The 19,173-nt window shown below is 35.1% G+C and overlaps 1 protein-coding gene across 11 annotated transcripts in view; it reads right to left on the bottom strand.

Moving 5' to 3' along the window:
• The window catches only part of SCMH1 (Scm polycomb group protein homolog 1), a 194,709-nt gene that overhangs the window by 108,307 nt on the left and 67,229 nt on the right, over positions 1-19,173 (bottom strand). For all 11 annotated transcript variants that reach the window (XM_082387950.1, XM_082387946.1, XM_082387952.1 and 8 more), the window contains one exon: positions 7,028-7,262. In XM_082387950.1, the coding sequence (XP_082244076.1) occupies positions 7,028-7,262 (235 nt within the window). Of the gene's footprint in view, positions 1-7,027; positions 7,263-19,173 lie in introns of those variants that run through there.

Genomic DNA, 19,173 nt, shown 5'->3' with positions numbered 1-19,173 from the left:
GTTTTGTAATAATATTCACACATGAGGCTGTGTGTGTGTGTGTGTGTGCATGCGTGTGTTTAAATCAGGTTTAAGTATCAAAGTTCTACCTGCTTCATAAAAAGAATTTGGATATTTTCCTTTTTCTATGATCTAGAAATGCACTGTCTAGTACGGTAGCCACCAACCACATAGGTTTTTAACTTTAAATTATAATTAAAATAAAATTAAATATTCAATTCTTTAGTTGCAGTAGACACATTTCAAGTGCTCTACAGACACATGTGGCTGGTGACTACCATACTGGACAGCAAAGACACAAAACATTTCCATCATCACAGAAAGTTCTGTTGGGTATCACTGATGTACAACAACTTAAGTAGCATTGAGATTATCTGGTCTTCAAGGTTTTGTAGGATTTCCCTCTAAAATAATCTGCATGCAGTGCTTTAATGTAAGTGCTTTGAAAACATACGTGATGCTCCTAGGGTCAATTTTGACAAACAGTATTTTCCTATTTCACCTAGCTTTCCTAGTTTACATAGAGCTATTCCCCGCCTTTGTCATTTCTACTTTTGTATATCTGTGCTTATTCTTTTTTTTTCTTTATTAGGCTAACTAGTGGTTTGTTATTTTGTTGAGGTTTTCTCCAAAGAAACAGTATTTTGATTTACTGCTTTTCTATTTTCTACCACATTAATCTCTCTTTCTATCTTTATTTTTTCTTCTACTTATTTCTCCTTTGTATTTGCTTTGGAGTGTAACTTTTTCTAGCTTTTTGAATTGGGAATTTAAATTCGCAATTTTTATCCTTTCATTTTCCTTTATGTCAGGTATTTAAGGCTATAAATTTTCTTCCAACCACTGCTTTAATTGTATCTCAAAATTCTGATGTGAGGTTTATTATCATTATGTTTTAGGAATTTTAAAATTTTGGTTTATATTTCCATTTTTCAAACAAAAGTTGTTTAAAGAGTTTTAAATTTCAAGGTGGAAGGGCATTTACCAGGGTATAAAGTTTGATATGCATACATACATACACACACACACACATATGATCTATCTTATTCATTAAAGTCTTCAACCCCTTTACTGTTTGTCCTCTTGGTCTGTCTTGTCTTGAGAGAGGTGTGTTAATTCTCCTATTAGTGTGTTTGTCTATGTCTCCTTGCATCTACCATAATATCTATTTTATTAATTCTACCATGTCTAATAACAGAATTGTAACCTCTGCTATTATATTGTTTGACGTTCCTTCATATATCCTTGATCATCCTTTTATTTTCAGCTGTTCTGACTCACTTTACTTTAGGTATGTCTCCTGTACAGAGTATAAAGTTGGGTTTGACTTTGAGCACCAATCTGAAATTTTTTTCTTTTAATAGGTGAGTTAAAACCATTTACATTTATTAATATAAATTACACATTTGGTCTCAACTCTGTCACATTATGTTTTATTTACTGCATTTTCCATATTTAGTTCATCTCTTTGTGTCGTCTGTTTCTTGATCTTTTTCTTCCTTTGGTATTTAGGAAGTTCTGGAATTTTGTTTTAGTAGTTACCTTTATACTAACATATGTCATAATGTCCTTAATTCCCTTATTTCCTCACTTAGGCTTCTACTATTTGGTTTATCAGTTTTAAGTGATACCCGGGACCCCATCTACAGATACGACAGGAGGAAAGGGGCTTGCTTTCTGGCTGCACTGTGTTGGCTTGGCAGGCTCCTGCAGCACCCCATCTCCCCTGTGGCCCAGGTCCGGGAGTGCAGGGCAGCCAGTAGCAGCACCACCCTCCCCATCTTAAGTGGTTTTGTAGCAGAGTTTCTCCAGAAACACACCTCTCCATGAACAGCTTTCTCAGCACCCTGGAGGACAGAGTTCTAGCAAGTTCCACTGCTGTGGCACCACAGTGATTTCCCTCATCCAGTGAGCCACAGTTGTGCCGCCTCCAACGGGGAGTCTACATCTCAGCCCTGAGATGGGGGAAGGGAGGCTCTTCCTTCAGTGCTCTATCTCTGCCCCAGTGTAGTGGCTTCTCCTTATGTCTGCTCTTCTTATATTCTTTAGAGTTCTCTTGCCTTTTGACTAGCCAATCCCTCACTCCAATCCTCTGTTATAGTTAACACATATATTAAACTTTCTGTGTTTAAACTGCTGTGGGTTCTCTTTCTTCACTGGACCCAGACTGATACCATACTATTCTACTCTTGTCCCTACCTTTGTTTTTGTCTTAGATTGATCATCTGTTGTTTGGATGGAGCTCTTTCCATAACTGATTCCTTAGGAAGGGCTTGGGGTCACAATATTTCCTGAGTTCTTGCATGTTGAAAACTCTTTCAGTATAATCTCAGTACTTGAAAAAACAGCTTGTCTAGATATAAAACCTGTCTTTTCATTTTCTTTCCTTGAATTTCTTAAAAACGCTGCTCCACTTAGTCTTGCTTTGTATTTTGCTGTTGAGAAGTATGATGCAAACCTGACTTTCTTTCCCATGTGAGTAATTTGGCCTTGTTGCTGGAGGCTTAGATGAATTTTTCTTTATTCTTATAGTATAATAGTTTTACTAGAATATGTCTTAGAGTTGACCCATCTAGATCAATCTTTCCAGGAATAAGGTAGGCCCTTTCAATATGAAGGTTTAGGTGTTCTTTAATTTTTGGAAAATTTCCTTATATTACAATTTTAAGTATTAATTCTGTTTATCTTCTTCAGGGACTCCAAATATATATGTACACATACATATACACATTGGATCTTTGTTGACTATGTTCTATATCTAACAGTTCCTTTCTGATACTTTTAAACCTTCTCTAATATTTATTTTTATTTCTCTTCTCAATGTCCCTTATTATATTTCCAGTTGAATCTATTGTCCCAGTGGGTACCCTGGAATTGAGTCTTCAACTGAGATTATTTTTCTTTCAATTTTTTTCTTGAGTTTGAACAATTCTATTTTCACATCTTCTTGTCTATTGTGCATTTCTAGTCTGACTTAAAATTTTTGATTCAAGGTATTTTTTCATATCTGTCAATACTTATTTAATTTGAGATGGGTTATTGTGCAACAGTTTTCCTCTGGCTAGTCACTGATTTTGGCTGTAGAATTTTCAATAGTTAAAATGGTTTTACCCTCTATTTCTGTTTTTCTTCACGTAGAAGCTTTGTATAGATGTTGACTGCTGTTTCTTAATCCTTTGAAATGTCTTATATTCTCCTGGGCTTGCAAAAAACAGGATGTTCCATTTTGGCAGGGAACTTGGGTCATGAGTTTTCTGTTGGCATAGTGAAATGCAGTTTCTTTAGTAGATGAGCCTATTTGGGATGGGAAGGTTTGTAGGTCTTTTGATTTTATGGTTCTTTTTTGTTCCTGCATAACTCTAAATTACTACCCATGGTTTCCTTCTTTTCCTTCAGTATTATAGCTACCTCTCCCACAAAGGTAGTTGTCTTCCCAAGACTGCTATCTCTAGTCCCTCACTCTTTTAATTCACTCTCTTTCTTCTGATTCTCCAGTAGCCAAGGCTCTAATCAAGTAGCTCTTAGCTCTCTTTCAGTATTTCCCACTCTGGATGGGACTGTCTTTTTCTGGGGGTGATTTTGGCTGTGTTAGGCTCCCATTGCCCTCTCCCTTTTTAATGTAGTTTCTACCTACATAAAACTCTTCATTCTGGTATGGGGTGGGTACTAGCTCTAGTGGTTTCAGATCTTTATATCTGAACATGTAGACAACATGTTACTGAAATCTGTGGTATTCTTTTTTTTTTTTTAACATCTTTATTGGAGTATAACTGCTTTACTATGGTGTGTTAGTTTCTGCTTTATAACAAAGTGAATCAGCTATACATATATATATATCCCCATGTCCCCTCCTTCTTGCGTCTCCCTCCCTCCCACCCTCCCTATCCCACTCCTCTAGGTGGTCACAAAGCACCGAGCTGATCTCCCTGTGCTATGCGGCTGCTTCCCACTAGCTATCGGTTTTACATTTGGTAGTGTATATATGTCCATATCACTCTCTCACTTTGTCCCAGCTTACCCTTTCCCCTCCCTGTGTCCTCAAGTCCATTCTCTAGTAGGTCTGCGTCTTTATTCCCCTCCTGCCCCTAGGTTCTTCATGACCATTTTTTTTTCTTTTAGATTCCATATATATGTGTTAGCATACGGTATTTGTTTTTCTCCTTCTGACTTACTTCACTCTGTATGACAGACTCTAGGTCCATACACCTCACTACAAATAACTCAATTTAGTTCCTTTTTATGGTTGAGTAATATTCCATTGTATATATGTGCCACATCTTCTTTATCCATTCATCTGTCGATGGGCACTTAGGTTGCTTCCATGTCCTGGCCATTGTAAATACAGCTGCAATAAACATTGTGGTATATGACTCATTTTGAATTATGGTTTTCTCAGGGTATATGCCCAGTAGTGGGATTGCTGGGTCGTATGGTAGTTCTATTTTTAGTTGTTTAAGGAACCTCCATACTGTTCTCCATAGTGGCTGTATCAATTTACATTCCCATCTGTGGTATTCTTGACTCCTGGTTATGTTTAGGCATGAGTTATGGGTGGTTTGATTTTCTTTCCTTTTTGATCTGTATGTTTCTGGAGAATTTATGGAAAGATTTTGATTTAGATGGTCACCATTATCCCTGGGAACTTACATTTTTTAATAGCCTATCAAGATGCTTCTAAACAGTGATTCATAAAGTAGGTTGAGAATCTTACGGTACTATGCAGCTATAAAAAGGAATGAGGAACATCTTCATACAACTAAGAAGTCATCTTTAGGATATATTGCTAAATGAAAAAAGTAAGATTGAAGAAAGTATGTATAATATGCTGTCATTTACATAAGAAGACAGGGAATACACATGTATGTATGTACACACACACACTCATACGGATATATTTGCTTATTTTTTAAAAACTGGAGTATAAACTATTAAATTAAAAGAAAGTGGTTACCCTATAGCAGAAGAAAGGGATAAGGTGAAGGGGATTTCTCTGAATATACTTTGTTTTATAGATTTCACTTTAAGAATGATTTATATATATATGACGCCAAAGATGGGATAATTCAAGAATCAATAAGTACAGTTAGTGCAATGGAGTGAAACACATCAATTATGTATGAATCTTTGAGTTTATGATACTAAACAACAACAACAACACTAGCCATAAATAATTTTGGAGGATGATGGTAATCCAATTTATTATTTTGAAAATTGGTAAATAAAGAAAAGAATCAAGCATTTAAACTGTCTTTCCTGCATGAACTGTACTTTAGGATAACCAAATAGTTGATGAAAGTTTATTTAAATAGACATGTTCCATTTAATTTATGTGGACCGAATGATAATATTAAAATTTCCCATTTTGCAACCATAATGAAGTGATGGGTCTAAATCAGGGGTCAGCAAACTATAGCCAGAAGGCTGGCCACCTGTTTTTGTAAATAAAGCTTTACTGGAGCACATCCTTGCCCATTTGTTTATGTATCATCTATGGCTGCTTTCACATTACAAGGACAAAGCTGACTAGTTACAACGGAGAAGGTATGGCCCATAAGCCTGAAATACTTACTACCTGACTCTTTAAGAAAATCTGTCAACCCCTGCTCTAGACCACAAGCAGTAATGGCTGCTACATTATAAAATGAGAGACAACCAGACCATATATGCTTCCTAATAAAGACCACCGCCTATGAAATATTCTTATGAAAAAATTGAACCTTAACCTGATCAAGCCTCTAGATCTAGTTACCAATTTCTAGGAAGAGAGGACATGTTAAATGATACCACAGAGATACAATCAGCAAAATCTAACTGTGGGAAAATTTAAAGACAAATGACTTAGGTTTTTCAACAAATAAATTGCAAGAAAAAATAAGAGAGACAAGGAGAACCCATAGACTAAAAGAGACTTAAGGGACATATCAACCAACTGCAATATGTTGATTTTATTTGGATCCTGATTCAAAGAAAATGGAATAAAGAGAGAGAGAAAGAGAGAGACAGATAGACAGATAGACAAACACTAGGGAAAATTTAAACACTGAGTAAATATTCGTTGATATTAAGGAATTATCATTATTTACATGTGATAATGTTACTATGATTATGCTTTTAAAATATTAACTATGAGAGACACATACTAAATATTTAACGATAAAATGATACTATGTTTAGGCAATTGGGCAGGAGCAGGCAGGGAGTGTGTATATAGGATACATGGACATTCACTGTGCTATTTTTTTCTACTTTTGTATACATTTGAAAGTTTACATTACAAATAATTTTTTTTAATGGAGGAAAATGTTAAATAACCACCTAGGGAGGTCTTTCAAATGATACTGTCCTCTAATGTTCATTTAATTTAGCACAGCCTCCTGAAGGGAACATAGCCTATAACCCTTCTCTCTCTATCCTCTGTTGAGACTCACTGCAATAGTGATTAATAGTAACTGATGAGATGGGCTAAATCATGCAGGTATACTGCGGCAAAAAAAGGTGAATCTGATCTTGAGGAGAAAAATACAGTGGGGTTATTAGTTTAAGTAAAATAATGCATTTTACTTAATAATTGATTCAAAGTGAGAAAATTCCAAGGACCAAGTAAAAATTTAGGGGAAAGGAGATAACAGGTCTTTGTAATAGTCATCCTTTCTACTGGGAGATTTTTCTCTCACTTCCTGTTATCACTGTAGGATTTGGTGAAAACTCTATGGTTTTTTGAGGCAAGTTAAATGTCAAGATCTCCTTCCATTCTTTTTCTCAGGGTAAAGGGGAAGTGATAAAGAAGGATGAAATGTGCGGCTTCTTGTTAGAAAAAGAAGAGCTTGAGAGAAGCTTGGATATCATAAGTTAATGTAGAATGGATAGGTCCAGATTTTTCAGGTCATTTCATTTTAGGTGGGCCTTTTCTTTTGCACCATATGAAAAAGAAGGGATAGGCAGAGGACCCTATGTTTTCCTTTAACAGGATGTACAATTTAGGGAAGATAACTAATGGGCTAGGGAGAGCTTGGGTCTAGTTACTCACCCAGAGGGGGCTGCAGCATACCCCCATTCTTCTCACAATTCCCGATAGGCTGGATTTCAGCTGAGTCAACCAGACGCCAGAAGTCATTCTTGTTGTCGCTGCCATCAAGGCGAAGGCGGAGGCGAGCGCCTGTCAGTCCAACTACTGTGGCAATACAGGTAGATGTGGTGTTCCTGGGATCCTGTGCTTCCAATTTCATGCTGATCTTGAACTCGTTGCTTGGAGGTGTGTAGGACTGAGGAGAACAAGCCATGGGGATTAGGCAAACTGAGAATAAATGACATTTTCAGTAAGGATATTAAGAGATGGAACCTGAAAGTTTATGCTTTGGACTCAAACTGGTTACAGCTGGGTCAGGAACAACCCCCTTGAATTATTCCCTAATACTTAGGAAGGGTTTCATACAAAATAAACACTGAAATGTAAAATGAAAGGGAAAAAATTACTTCCCACTGAAGCATCAAATATTGACTCACCAGTAAGAAAAGGACAAGAGTGTCTCAAGTGGCCCTTGCTTAAATGCTGTTTTTCATCCTATCGTCTCCAAATCCTTAACCCTCCAGGTGTTCTTAACATTTTCTTTTTAGAAATCATCCTATTAAATTATCATATCCTTAGTGCCTCTTCATGGAGCATTTCAGTGTATTGGTTTGTATGTCTACCACACAGACTAACCATTGGCAGTTGATTTTTTTTCTTACTTTGACATTAACTTATAAATCAATTCCTATTTTTTAAAACAACTTTTAGTTATAATTGACATAAAATAAACTATACACTTTGGTAAGTACCGACATATGTATACACTCATGACACCATATACATCACGTACACCCTGGAAAACATCACCACAATCAAGATAAGGAACATGGACACACTCTCAAGTCTTGCATATCCTTTTATAATCTCTTTGTCTAGCTCTTCCCAGACCCCTCTTTCCAGGCAAACACTGCTTTACTTTCTATCAGTGTAGACTGGTTTGCATTTCTAGACTTAAATGGAATCATAGAGAATATACTCTTTTTGGGGGTCTACTTTCTTTCACTCAGCATAACTATTCTGATATTCATCCATTTGTTGAATATATCAATAATTCATTACTTTTTTGTTAAGACCACATTTTTTTAGAGCAGTTTTAGGTTCAAAACTTAGCAAAATTGAGAGGAAGGTACAGAGCTTTCCCATAAACATCCTGCCGTAACAGGTGCAGAGTCTCCCCTATTATCAACGTCCCCTACCACACTTGTTAAAACTGATGAACCTACACTGACACATCATAATCACCCAAAGTCCACAGTTTACATTAGGGTTCTCTCTTGGTGTTGTATATTCTATGAATTTGGTCTAATGTAGACATGTATCCATCATTATAGGATCATACAAAATAGTTTAACTGTACTAAAAATCCTCTGTACTTTGCCTACTCATCCACTCAGTTATTGGCAACTGATCTTTTTACTGTCTCCATAGTTTTGTCTTTTCCAGAATGTCACATGGTTGGAATCATACAGTACATAGCTTTTTCAGATTGGCTTCTTTCCCTTAGTAAGCTGCATTTAAGCTTCCTCTATGTCTTTTCATGGTTTGATAGCTCATTTCTTTTTAGGGCTGAAAAATATTCCATTGTCTGGCTATACCACAGTTTATTTATCCATTCACCTACTGAAAAACATCTTGGTTGCTTCCAAGTTTTGGCAATTATGAATAAAGCTGCAATAAACATCCATATATATATACAGGTTTTTGTGTGGACATAAATATTCGACTCCTTTGGGTAAATACCAAGGAATGCAATTGCCGGATTGTACGGTAAGAGTATGTTTAGTTTATAAGAGATCACCAAACTGTCTTACAAAATGTCTGCAACATTTTGCATTCCCACAAGCAATGAATGAGATTTCCTGTTGCTCCACATCCTTGCCAGAACTCGGTGTTATCAGTGTTCTGGATTTTGGCATTACAATACGTATGCAGTGGTATCTCACTGTTGTTTTAATTTGCATTTCTCTGATGACATATGATTTAGAACACCTTTTTTATGCTTTTTTGTCATTTGCCGATCTTCTTTGGTGAGGTGTCTGTTAACATCTTTGGCCCATTTTTTGAGTTATTTTTTTATTTTGAGTTTTTAAGTGTTCTTTGTATATTTTGGATAACAATCCTTTGTCAGACATGTCTTTTGCAAATATTTTCTCCCAGTCTGTGGCTTGTCTCCTCACTCTCTTGACAGTGTCTTTCACAGAGCAGAAGATTTTATTTTAATGAAGTCCAGCTTATCACTTATTTCTTTCATGAACTGTGCCTTTGGTGTTGTATCTAAAAAGTCATTGCCATACCCAAGGTCATCTTGGTTTTCTCCTATGTTATCTTCTAGGAGCTTTATAGTTTTGTGTTCTACATTTAAGTGTGTGGTCTATTTTGAATTAATTTTTGTGAAGGGTGTAAGATCTGTATATAAATTCCCTTTTTTTTTTTTTTTTTTTGCATGCAGCTGTCCAGTTGTTAAGACCTTTGTTGAAAGGACAATCTTTGCTCCACGGTATTGGCATTGTTCCTTTGTCAAAGATAGGCTGACTATATTTTTATGGGACTATTTCTGGGCTCTCTATTCTGTTCCATTTACTTATCTGTTGCTAACACCACAATCTCTTTTTTTTTTTTTTGAGAATTTTAAGCCTTTTAATTAAAACATTAGAAAACTTAAATGCATAATAAACACAACTATTTGATCATTTAAGGGGGTCTTAATTTCTATCAAAGAGCATTTCTTTAAACACAACTACTAAAATTTGTAGGCAAGGACATGTGTACTCCTTTCTACCCTAACCATCAAATCTGTGATATGTGAATAGGACAGTCTTCGGGAGGGAGCATGTGTCAAAGGGAAAAACGCAACACAGGAAAAACAACAATAAAATAGGTCCAAATAACCTATGTTAGTAGAGCTGATACTTTATATTTGTACTACATTTTATAGTTTATGAAGTGTTTTCCATTCATTAGATTACATAATCTTCACAACTCTTTAAGGTAAAATTGTATTGTCCCTGCTGTACCCTTAAGGAAACCACAGCTGGAAAAAATTAAGTAAACTATGGATTATTAAAAGTATTTATAAATAATTATTACTTCAATTATATTGTTAAGAACTGATGTTCTTAAAAGAAAATGCAAGAAGGCCAATGTCTCCTGTCAATCTATGAATTTTCAAAAAAAAAACAATTCAGTTAAACTTTCAGGGATAATAGCCCATTAAGGAAATGGTAAACATGTAGCTGCTAATTAGATCTTGCATTGGGATAACTGCTTCATTTTGTTTCACTGGCCAATGTATTTGGCTTTTAAAGACAAGTTCTCAAACACAGAAGTCAAATAAACTCAATTTTCAGTAAACTGGGCTACTGAGATTTTTTTTTAAGTAAAACGTTTCCTTCCTATGATATAAAATGAACATTACATTTCTGAAAAGTACAACATTATGAAAAGCCATTTAAAATAGATGACATTCAGAAAGTGTATAAAACTGAGCTTCCTAAGTACTATAGAAAATATGAATTAAAATATAACATGCATTCTGCTCTACTATTCTTTTTTTTTTAACATCTTTATTGGAGTATAATTGCTTTACAATGGTGTGTTAGTTTCTGCTTTATAACAAAGTGAATCAGCTATATGTATACATATATCTCCATATCCCCTCCCTCTTGCATCTCCCTCCCACCCTCCCTATCCCACCCCTCTAGGTGGTCACAAAGCACCGAGCTGATCTCCCTGTGCTATGCAGCTGCTTCTCACTAGCTATCTATTTAACATTTGGTAGTATATATAAGTCCATGCCACTCTCTCACTTTGTCCCAGCTTACCCTTCCCTCTCCCCATGTCCTCAAGTCCCTTCTCTATGTCTGCATCTTTATTCCTGTCCTGCCCCTACTTTCTCCAGAACCACTTTTTTTTTTTTTAGATTCCATATATATGCACCACATCGTCTTGATTACTATAGCTTTATCGATAAGTCTTGAAGCTGGGTAGTGTCAGTCCTCTGACTTTGTTCTTCTCCTTCAATACCGTTTTGGCTATTCTACATCTTTTACCTCTCCATGTGACCTTTAGAATCAGTTTCTCAATATCCATAAAATAATGTGCTGGAATTTTGATTAGGCTTGTATTATGTATATTAACCTTGTATCCTGCAACCTTCTTACAATTGCTTATTAGTTCTAGGTGTTTTGTTGTTGTTGTTGTTGTTATTGTTGATTATTTCAGATTTTCTACATAGACAATAATGTCACCTGCAAACAAAGCCAGTTTTATTTTTTCCTTCCCAATCTGTATATCTTTTATTTCCTTTTCTTGTCCTATTGCTACATTTAGGACTTCCAGTATGATGCTGAAAAGGTGTGGTGAGAGGGAATATTCCTGTTCCTGATTTAGTGGGAAAGCATCTAGTTTCTCACCATTAAGTATGATGTTGGCTTTAGGTTTTTTGTAGATATGATCATTCATATAGCATAGAGTAGCATAACAACTCTAATACTCATCCATACTGCTGCAAGTATCAATAATTAATTTCCTTTCACTGCTGAGTAGTATATCATGCTGATGAACATTTGTTGTGTTTCTAGTTTTTAACTATTACAAATAAATCTATGAACATCCTTCTATAAATCTTCATCGGAAATACACTTTCTTTTCTCTTGGGTAAACATCTGAAAGTAGAATGGATGGGTCATATGGTAGGTATTTGTTTAACTCACATACCAGAAAATGTACCTTTTTACAGTGTATAATTCAGTGAGTTTCAGTATATCCACAGAGTTGTGCAAATATCACTCCATCTAAATTTGGAACATTTTCATCAATCCCCCCCAAAAAGAAACCCCATACCCATTAGCAGTCTCTCCCCATTCTCCCCTTAACCCAATGCCTGGAAACCATTAATCTACTTTCTGTTTCTGTGGATTTGCCTATTCTGGAGTTTTAATATAAATGAAATTACACAATATGTGTGTGGCTCCTTTCTTCACTTGGCACAATGTTTTCAGGTTGAATCTATGTTGTAGTGTTTATCAGCACTTCATTTATTTTCATTGCTGAATAACATTCCATTGTAATGCATATACTACATTTTTTGCTTATCCATTCATCAGTTCATGGACATGTGGGTTGTTTCCTCTTTTTGGCTTTTATATATAATTATGCCACGAACACTTGTGTATCAATTTTTGTGTAATCATATGTTTTTATTTCTCTTGGGTATACACCTAGGAGTGAGATTGCTGGGTCATATGCTAATTCTATGTTTACCATTCTGAATAACTTCCAAACTGTTCTCTAAAGTGGCCACAGAATGTTATAATCTCACCAGCAACATATGAGGGTTCCAATTCTCGATATCCTCATGAACACTTGTTATTGTCTGCCTTTTTGATTTCAGCTATTCTAGTATTTGTGAAGTGATATCTCATTGCAGTTTTGATTTACATTCCCCTAAAGACTAATGATATTAAGCATCGTTTATGTGCTTATAGGCCATTTGTATACATTTGGAAAATATCTATTCAACTTCTTTGCCAATTTAAAAATGAAATTATTTGTCTTAACTGTTGAGTTGTTCATCATATCTTCTGGATACAAGTCCCTCATCAGATCCGTGATTTGGAAATATTTTCTCCCAAAAGGCAGCTGGGTCTTTTCACTTTATTGACAGTGTCTTGGGAAGCACAAAACCTTTTAATTTTGATAAATTTTGAAGTTCAGTCTATCTACAGTACTTTTTCTTCTGTTTTTTGCTTTTAGTGCCATATCAAAGAAACCATTGCCTAATCCAAGGTCAGGAAGATTACTCCTGCGTTTTCTTCTAAGAGTTTTATAGTTTTAGCTCTTATGACTATCATCCACTTGGGAGTTAATTTTTGTATATGGTGTGGAGATAGGATCGAACTTCATTCTTTTGTTTGTGTATATCCAGTTTGTCCTTGCATTAGTTGTTGAAAATCCCACTGAATTGTCTTGGCATCCTTGTTCCAAATCAATTGAACATAAATGTAGGAGTTTATTTCTGGACTCTCAAACCAAATCCACTGACCTATATGTCTATCTTTATGCCAGTACCACACTGTCTTGAATACTGTAGCTTTGTAGTAAGTTTTATATTGGTTTTTTAAAATTAATTAATTTATTTATTTACTTATTTTGGGGTGTGTTGGGTCTTCATTTCTGTGCGAGGGCTTCCTCTAGTTGCGGTGAGTGGGGGCCACTCTTCATCGCGGTGCGCGGGCCTCACACTGTCGCGGCCTCTCTTGTTGCAGAGCACAGGCTCCAGATGCGCAGGCTCAGTAGTTGTGGCTCATGGGCCTAGCTGCTCCGCGGCACGTGGGATCTTCCCAGACCAGGGCTCGAACCCGTGTCCCCTGCATTGGCAGGCAGATTCTCAACCACTGCGCCACCAGGGAAGCCCTGTAGTAAGTTTTTAAATCAGGAAATCCTCTATTTTTGTTGCCCTTTTCTGAGATTGTTCTGGCTACTCTGGGTTCTTTGTATTTCTATATGATTTTAGGATCAACTTGTCATTTTCTGCAAAATAGCCAGCTGGGACTTTGATAGGAATTACATCAAATCAATAGATAAATTTGGAGAGTATTAGTATCAGCTGTGTGATTTGTCAATATTTTCTCCAAGTCCATGGCTTATATTTTCCTTCTCTTACCAGTGTCTTTTGAAGAGCAGAAACTCTTAATTTTGACATTTACTTTATGAATTTTTTAAAATGAATCATGCTTTTAAGGTGTTTTCTAAAGTTTTCTTTATATAAGTGTTTTGTATATTTGTTATAGTTTATTCCTAAATATTAATTTTTTGTTGCTTTTGTAAATGGGAGTCTCTCTTCCATTATATCTTCTATTGAGTTACTTTTAACCATTGAGTAAAATGCTGGTTTTAGTTCTGAGGTATACATATTTTTTCATGTTAAGGATGTATTATTCAGTTCCTACTTTATTTAGTGTTTTCTTGGTTTGTTTGTTTTGCTCAATAGTGTGTTGAAGTTTTTCTGTCAAATTATATTCTGAAGTAATTGACCCATTTTACATTTTTACCAGTATTTTATGAAAGTTCCATTTATCCCACATCCTTGCCACTATTAGGTATGGTCAGTCTTTTTTTTTATGAGTGATATTTAAACAAATGTATAGAGATATCTCATTGTGATTTTACTTTGTATTTCCCTAATGAAATAATATTGACCATCAATTCACTTATTTGCCACTGATTTATTTTCTTTGGTGTTTGTTCTAGTCTTTCAATCTGGATTGCTTTTCTTTCTGTTTTTGGCCTGGTGACATTGGTACTACAGCAATGAATAGAAGTGGCAAGGGCTGACATCCTTATCTTGTTCCTGACCTGAAGGGAAAACATTTAGTCTTTTACCATTAAGTATGCTATTACTAGATTTTTCACAGATACCCTTTAGAGTATAGGATTTAGGAAATTCCCTTCTATTTCTTGTTTGTTGAGAGTTTTTATTAGTAATGGACATTGGATTTTTTTAGATACTTTTTCTGCATCTATTGTGATGATCATAATTTTTCTTCATTAGTGTATTCATATGGTGCTTTATATTGATTGGTTTTTGAATGTTAAATCAACCTTGCATTATAGGAATTAAAACCCACTTGGTCATGATGAATTATTTTTATATATCGTTGGATTCAATTTCTTAAACTTTTGTATAACTGACTCCCTTTGCTATACACCTGAAACCAACACAACATTGTAAATCAACTATACGCCAATAAAATTTTCTAAAAAATAAAAAAAATCAAAATATAGTAGCAGAAAAAGGTAAGGATGTTTGATGCTGAGAGAATAAAAGTTGAAACTGAAAAAAATGTTTGTTTAGAATTTTTAATGTGTTTTCATATGGGATGTTGCTTTGTAGTTTTCTTTCCTTTCCATGTCTTTGCCTGGTTTTGGTATCACAGTAGTGCTTACCACATAGAATGAGTTGGGAGGTATTCCTTTCTCTTAAACTTTCTGGAAGAGTCTGTGTAGAATTTGCATTACTTTTTTTTTTTTTTTTTACTTTTTTTTTTTTAATTAATAGACTTTTTTTTTTTAAGTATTTGTTTATTTATTTATTTATAGCTGTGTTGGGTCTTCGTTTCTGTGCGAGGGCTTTCTCTAACTGTGGCAAGCGGGGGCCACTCTTCATCGCGGTGCGCGGGCCTCTATCGCGGCCTCTCTTGTTGCAGAGCACAGGCTCCAGACGCGCAGGCTCAGTAGTTGTGGCTCACAGGCCTAGTTGCTCCGTGGCATGTGGGATCTTCCCAGACCAGGGCTCGAACCCGTGTCCCCTGCATTGGCAGGCAGATTCTCAACCACTGCGCCACCAGGGAAGCCCTGCATTACTTTTTCCTTAAATGTTTGGAACAACTCACCAGCAAAGTCATCTAGGACTGGAATTTTCTTTGTGGGAAAGTTTTTAACTACAAATTCAACTTCTGTAACAGAAATAGTGCTATTCAGATTTTCTATCTTCTTGAGTGAGCTTTGGTAATTTGTGTCATTCATAAAAATTATCCGTTTCATCTAACTTGTCAAATGTTAAAGGCATAAATTTGTTCCTAATATTCCTTTACTACCCTTTTAATATACGTAGAATTAATAGTGATGTTATTTCTTTCAGTTCTGGTATTAGTAATTTGTGTTTTCTTTTATTGATTAATCTATCTAGAGGTTTATCACTTTTATTGATCATTGTAAAGAACCAGCTTTTGGTTTCAATAATTTTCTCTGTTGTTTTTCTTTTTTATTTCATTGACTTATGCTCTAATTTTTATTATTTTCTTGCTCTTTTGAAAAATTATTTTAAAAAATAATTATTTTTATTATTAACTTTTTCCCTAGTTTTTAAAAGTGGAAGCTGAGGTCACTAAATTAAACTTCTCTTCTAATATAGGCGTTTAGTGCTATAAATTTCCCTAAAAGTACTGCTTTAGCAGTGTCCCAGATTCTGAAATGTTCTGCTTTCATTTCGTTTAGTTGAAAATACTTTCTAATGTCCCTTCTTGTGTTTCTAAATATCCATGAGGTGTTTAGAAATGTGTTAGTTTCCAAATATTTGGAGATTTTCTAGGTATCTTTCTGCTATTGATTTTTAATTTAACTCCAATGTAATCAAAGAACATACTTTGTATTACTTAAATCCTTTTAAATTTATCAAGCCTTATTTTATGGTCTAGAATATGGTCTAACTTGGTAAATGCTCTGCATGCACTTGAAAAGAACATATATTCTGTTACTGGGGAGTGTTCTATATATGTCAATTAGGTTAAGTTGGTTGATAGCATTGCCCAAGTCTACTATATACTTGCTGATTTTCTATTTGTTCTTTAACTACAGAGAGCCCTACAGACAAATTTTAGATTTCTCTCTCCTTACAGTTCTATCATTTTTTGCTTCATGTAAGGACTGTGTGACCCCTTTTCATGATGAAATTACTGTATTTATACCTGATAATATCCTTTGCCTCTGGAATATACTTTGACATTAATATGCCATTTCAGCCTTATTATGGCTTGATGTCAGCATGGTAAATTTTTCCATTCTTTTACTTTTAAACTATTTGTGTCTTTACATTTAAAGCATAATTTCTTGCAGGCAGTATATAATTGGGTCTTACTTTTTATCCAATGTGACAAACTCAGCTTGTTAACTGGGGCATTTAGACCATTTATAATTAGATTATTGATGTGGCTGGACTTAAATCCACCATCTTGCTATTTGTTTTCTATTATTTTAGTGGTTGCTTTGGGGTTTAGAGTAAACATATTTAAATTATCAGTCTATCTTCAAGTAATTTTATACTACTTCATGCATAAGAATTTTATAATAGTATACTTAAGATTTCTCCCCTCTTGGCTTTTATGCTATTGTTATTATACATTTACTAATACATGTTATCATCACCTCTACAACACAATGTTATTATCATTGTTTATACAGTCAATTATCTTTATAGAGACTTAATAAGAACATCTTAAGTATTTACGCTTGTAATTACAATTTCTAGTGACTTTCATTCCTTTGTGTAGATCTGTAATTCTATCTGGTAACATTTTCCTTCTGCAAGATGGACTTCCATTTAACATTTCTTACAGTGAGTCTGCTAGTGATGAATTCCTTCAGTTTTTGTGTATCTGAAAGTATCTCTATTTGGCTTTCATTTTTGGAAGATATTTTTGCTGGATATAGAATTCTGGGTTGACAGTTTTTCTTCTGACACTTTGAAGACGTTATTCAACTTTCTTCTTGTTTGAATTGTTTATGACAAGAAAATATAATGTCATTCTTATCTTGGTTCCCCTGTATATAAGGTGCCTTTTTTTCTCTGGCTGCTTTTAAGATGTTCTCTATCCCTAGTTTTGATAATTTATGACATGCCTTAGTATAGTTCTCTTCTTGTTTCTTTTTTTTTAGGGGATTCATTTAGCTTCTTGAATCTGTGGATTTACAGTTTTCCTCAATTGTGGAAAATTTTTTGCCTTTTTATATTCAAGTACTTTTTCAGTCCCCCATCTCTTCTCTCCTTTGGGCACTCCAATTACATGGTCTATGAAGTTATCCCATGCCTCACTGATCTCTTTTTCATCTTTTTAAAATTCTTTTTTCTCTTTGTGTTTCATTTTGGATATCTTCTATTGCTACGTTTTCACATTTATTAATCTTGTTTTCTACCATTAACTGTTTCCCATCTAGTGTATTTTTCATTTTGCACATAGTGATTCAATGTATCTTTTTATATCTTCCATGTCTCTGCTTAACTTTCAACCATATGGAACATAATTAAAATAATTAATTGTTTTAATGTTTTTATCTGCTATTCTAAGATTTGTATAGGTTCTGTTTCAATTGATTGACTATTCTGTTCATTATTAGTTATGCTTTCCTGCCTCCTTACATGCCTGATTATCTCTGACTGGATGCCAGACATTGTGACTTCTACCTGTTAGGTGCTGGATATTTTTGCATTCCCTTCTTGTGCTGTGTTCCTAGATGCAGTTAAGTTACTTGGAAATAATTTGATCATTTTGAGTCTTGCTTTTAGTTTGTTAGGCAGGTTCAGAGCGTGCTAATCCTGAGGCTAATCATTTCCCACTACTGAGCAGGATCTTTCCAAGTATTCCACCCAATGCCACATGAATTATGAGATTTTCCAGTCTAGCTGGTGGGATCAGGCACTATTCCCAGTCCTGTGTGAACACCAGGCTCTATCCTTTTACTATCCTTCTAATCCTTTCAGACGGTTTTTCCCTTGTCTTGGATGCTCACATGCATATACTGAACAACGGTACTTTGATGAACACTTGAAGGGGGGTTTCCACAGTTTTCTTTCTGTGCAGCTTTCTCCTCTCTGGTACTCTGTTCTGGAAATTCTAGTTTCCCTGGGCTCTCAGTTCCATCTCCTAAACTTAGGGAATCTCCCAGGCTCAACCTGGGTTCCCCTTCCCTGGGCCATGGTCTCAAAACTATCTTAAGGCACTAAATATAAGGGGGCTCAACTCATTTGTTTTCCATCTCTCAGAGATCACTGTGCTTAGTTGCCTGATCTTCAGTAACTTGAAAACCATTATTTAATATATTTTGTCTTTTTAAATCATTTCAGGTGGGAGTATGAATTTAGTCCCTGTTATTTCAAATGAGCAAAAGTCCTAAATTTGTACTTTTATTTATTTTATTTAGAGCATAGACAAAATTAAAATTCAAAGTGAAACACTGACAGTTTGTGGAAATAACGATTGAATACTAAAGGGAGGGAGATATAAACAACTTCCTGATGTGTAGCTTTATTTAGCAACAGTACACTTCTTTGTTTACTAGCCTTATCACATCATCTGTACATTGTATGGGGCACTTAATCCTATGTAGGAAGCTCTGAATGTCCTCTGATGAGGTCCTAACACACTCCCCAATGGGATTCAGGGCCAGTATTCTTATGGAAAGATAAGATTGTGGCAGGGGAGTTGAATACAGAGATATGAATACTGCTCCACTTTCAAGAATTGTCTAAGGGCTATAACTCTGTTTCCTATCTGCCTGAACTAATAGCTGCAGTAAAAATTAGCGACTGTTTTCAGTAACACAGAATA

The sequence above is a fragment of the Balaenoptera borealis genome, assembly GCF_965194805.1.
Source record: "Balaenoptera borealis genome assembly, chromosome: 1".
NCBI classification, from domain to species: Eukaryota; Metazoa; Chordata; class Mammalia; order Artiodactyla; family Balaenopteridae; genus Balaenoptera; species Balaenoptera borealis.
This window is presented reverse-complemented; position numbering and strand designations above follow the sequence as displayed.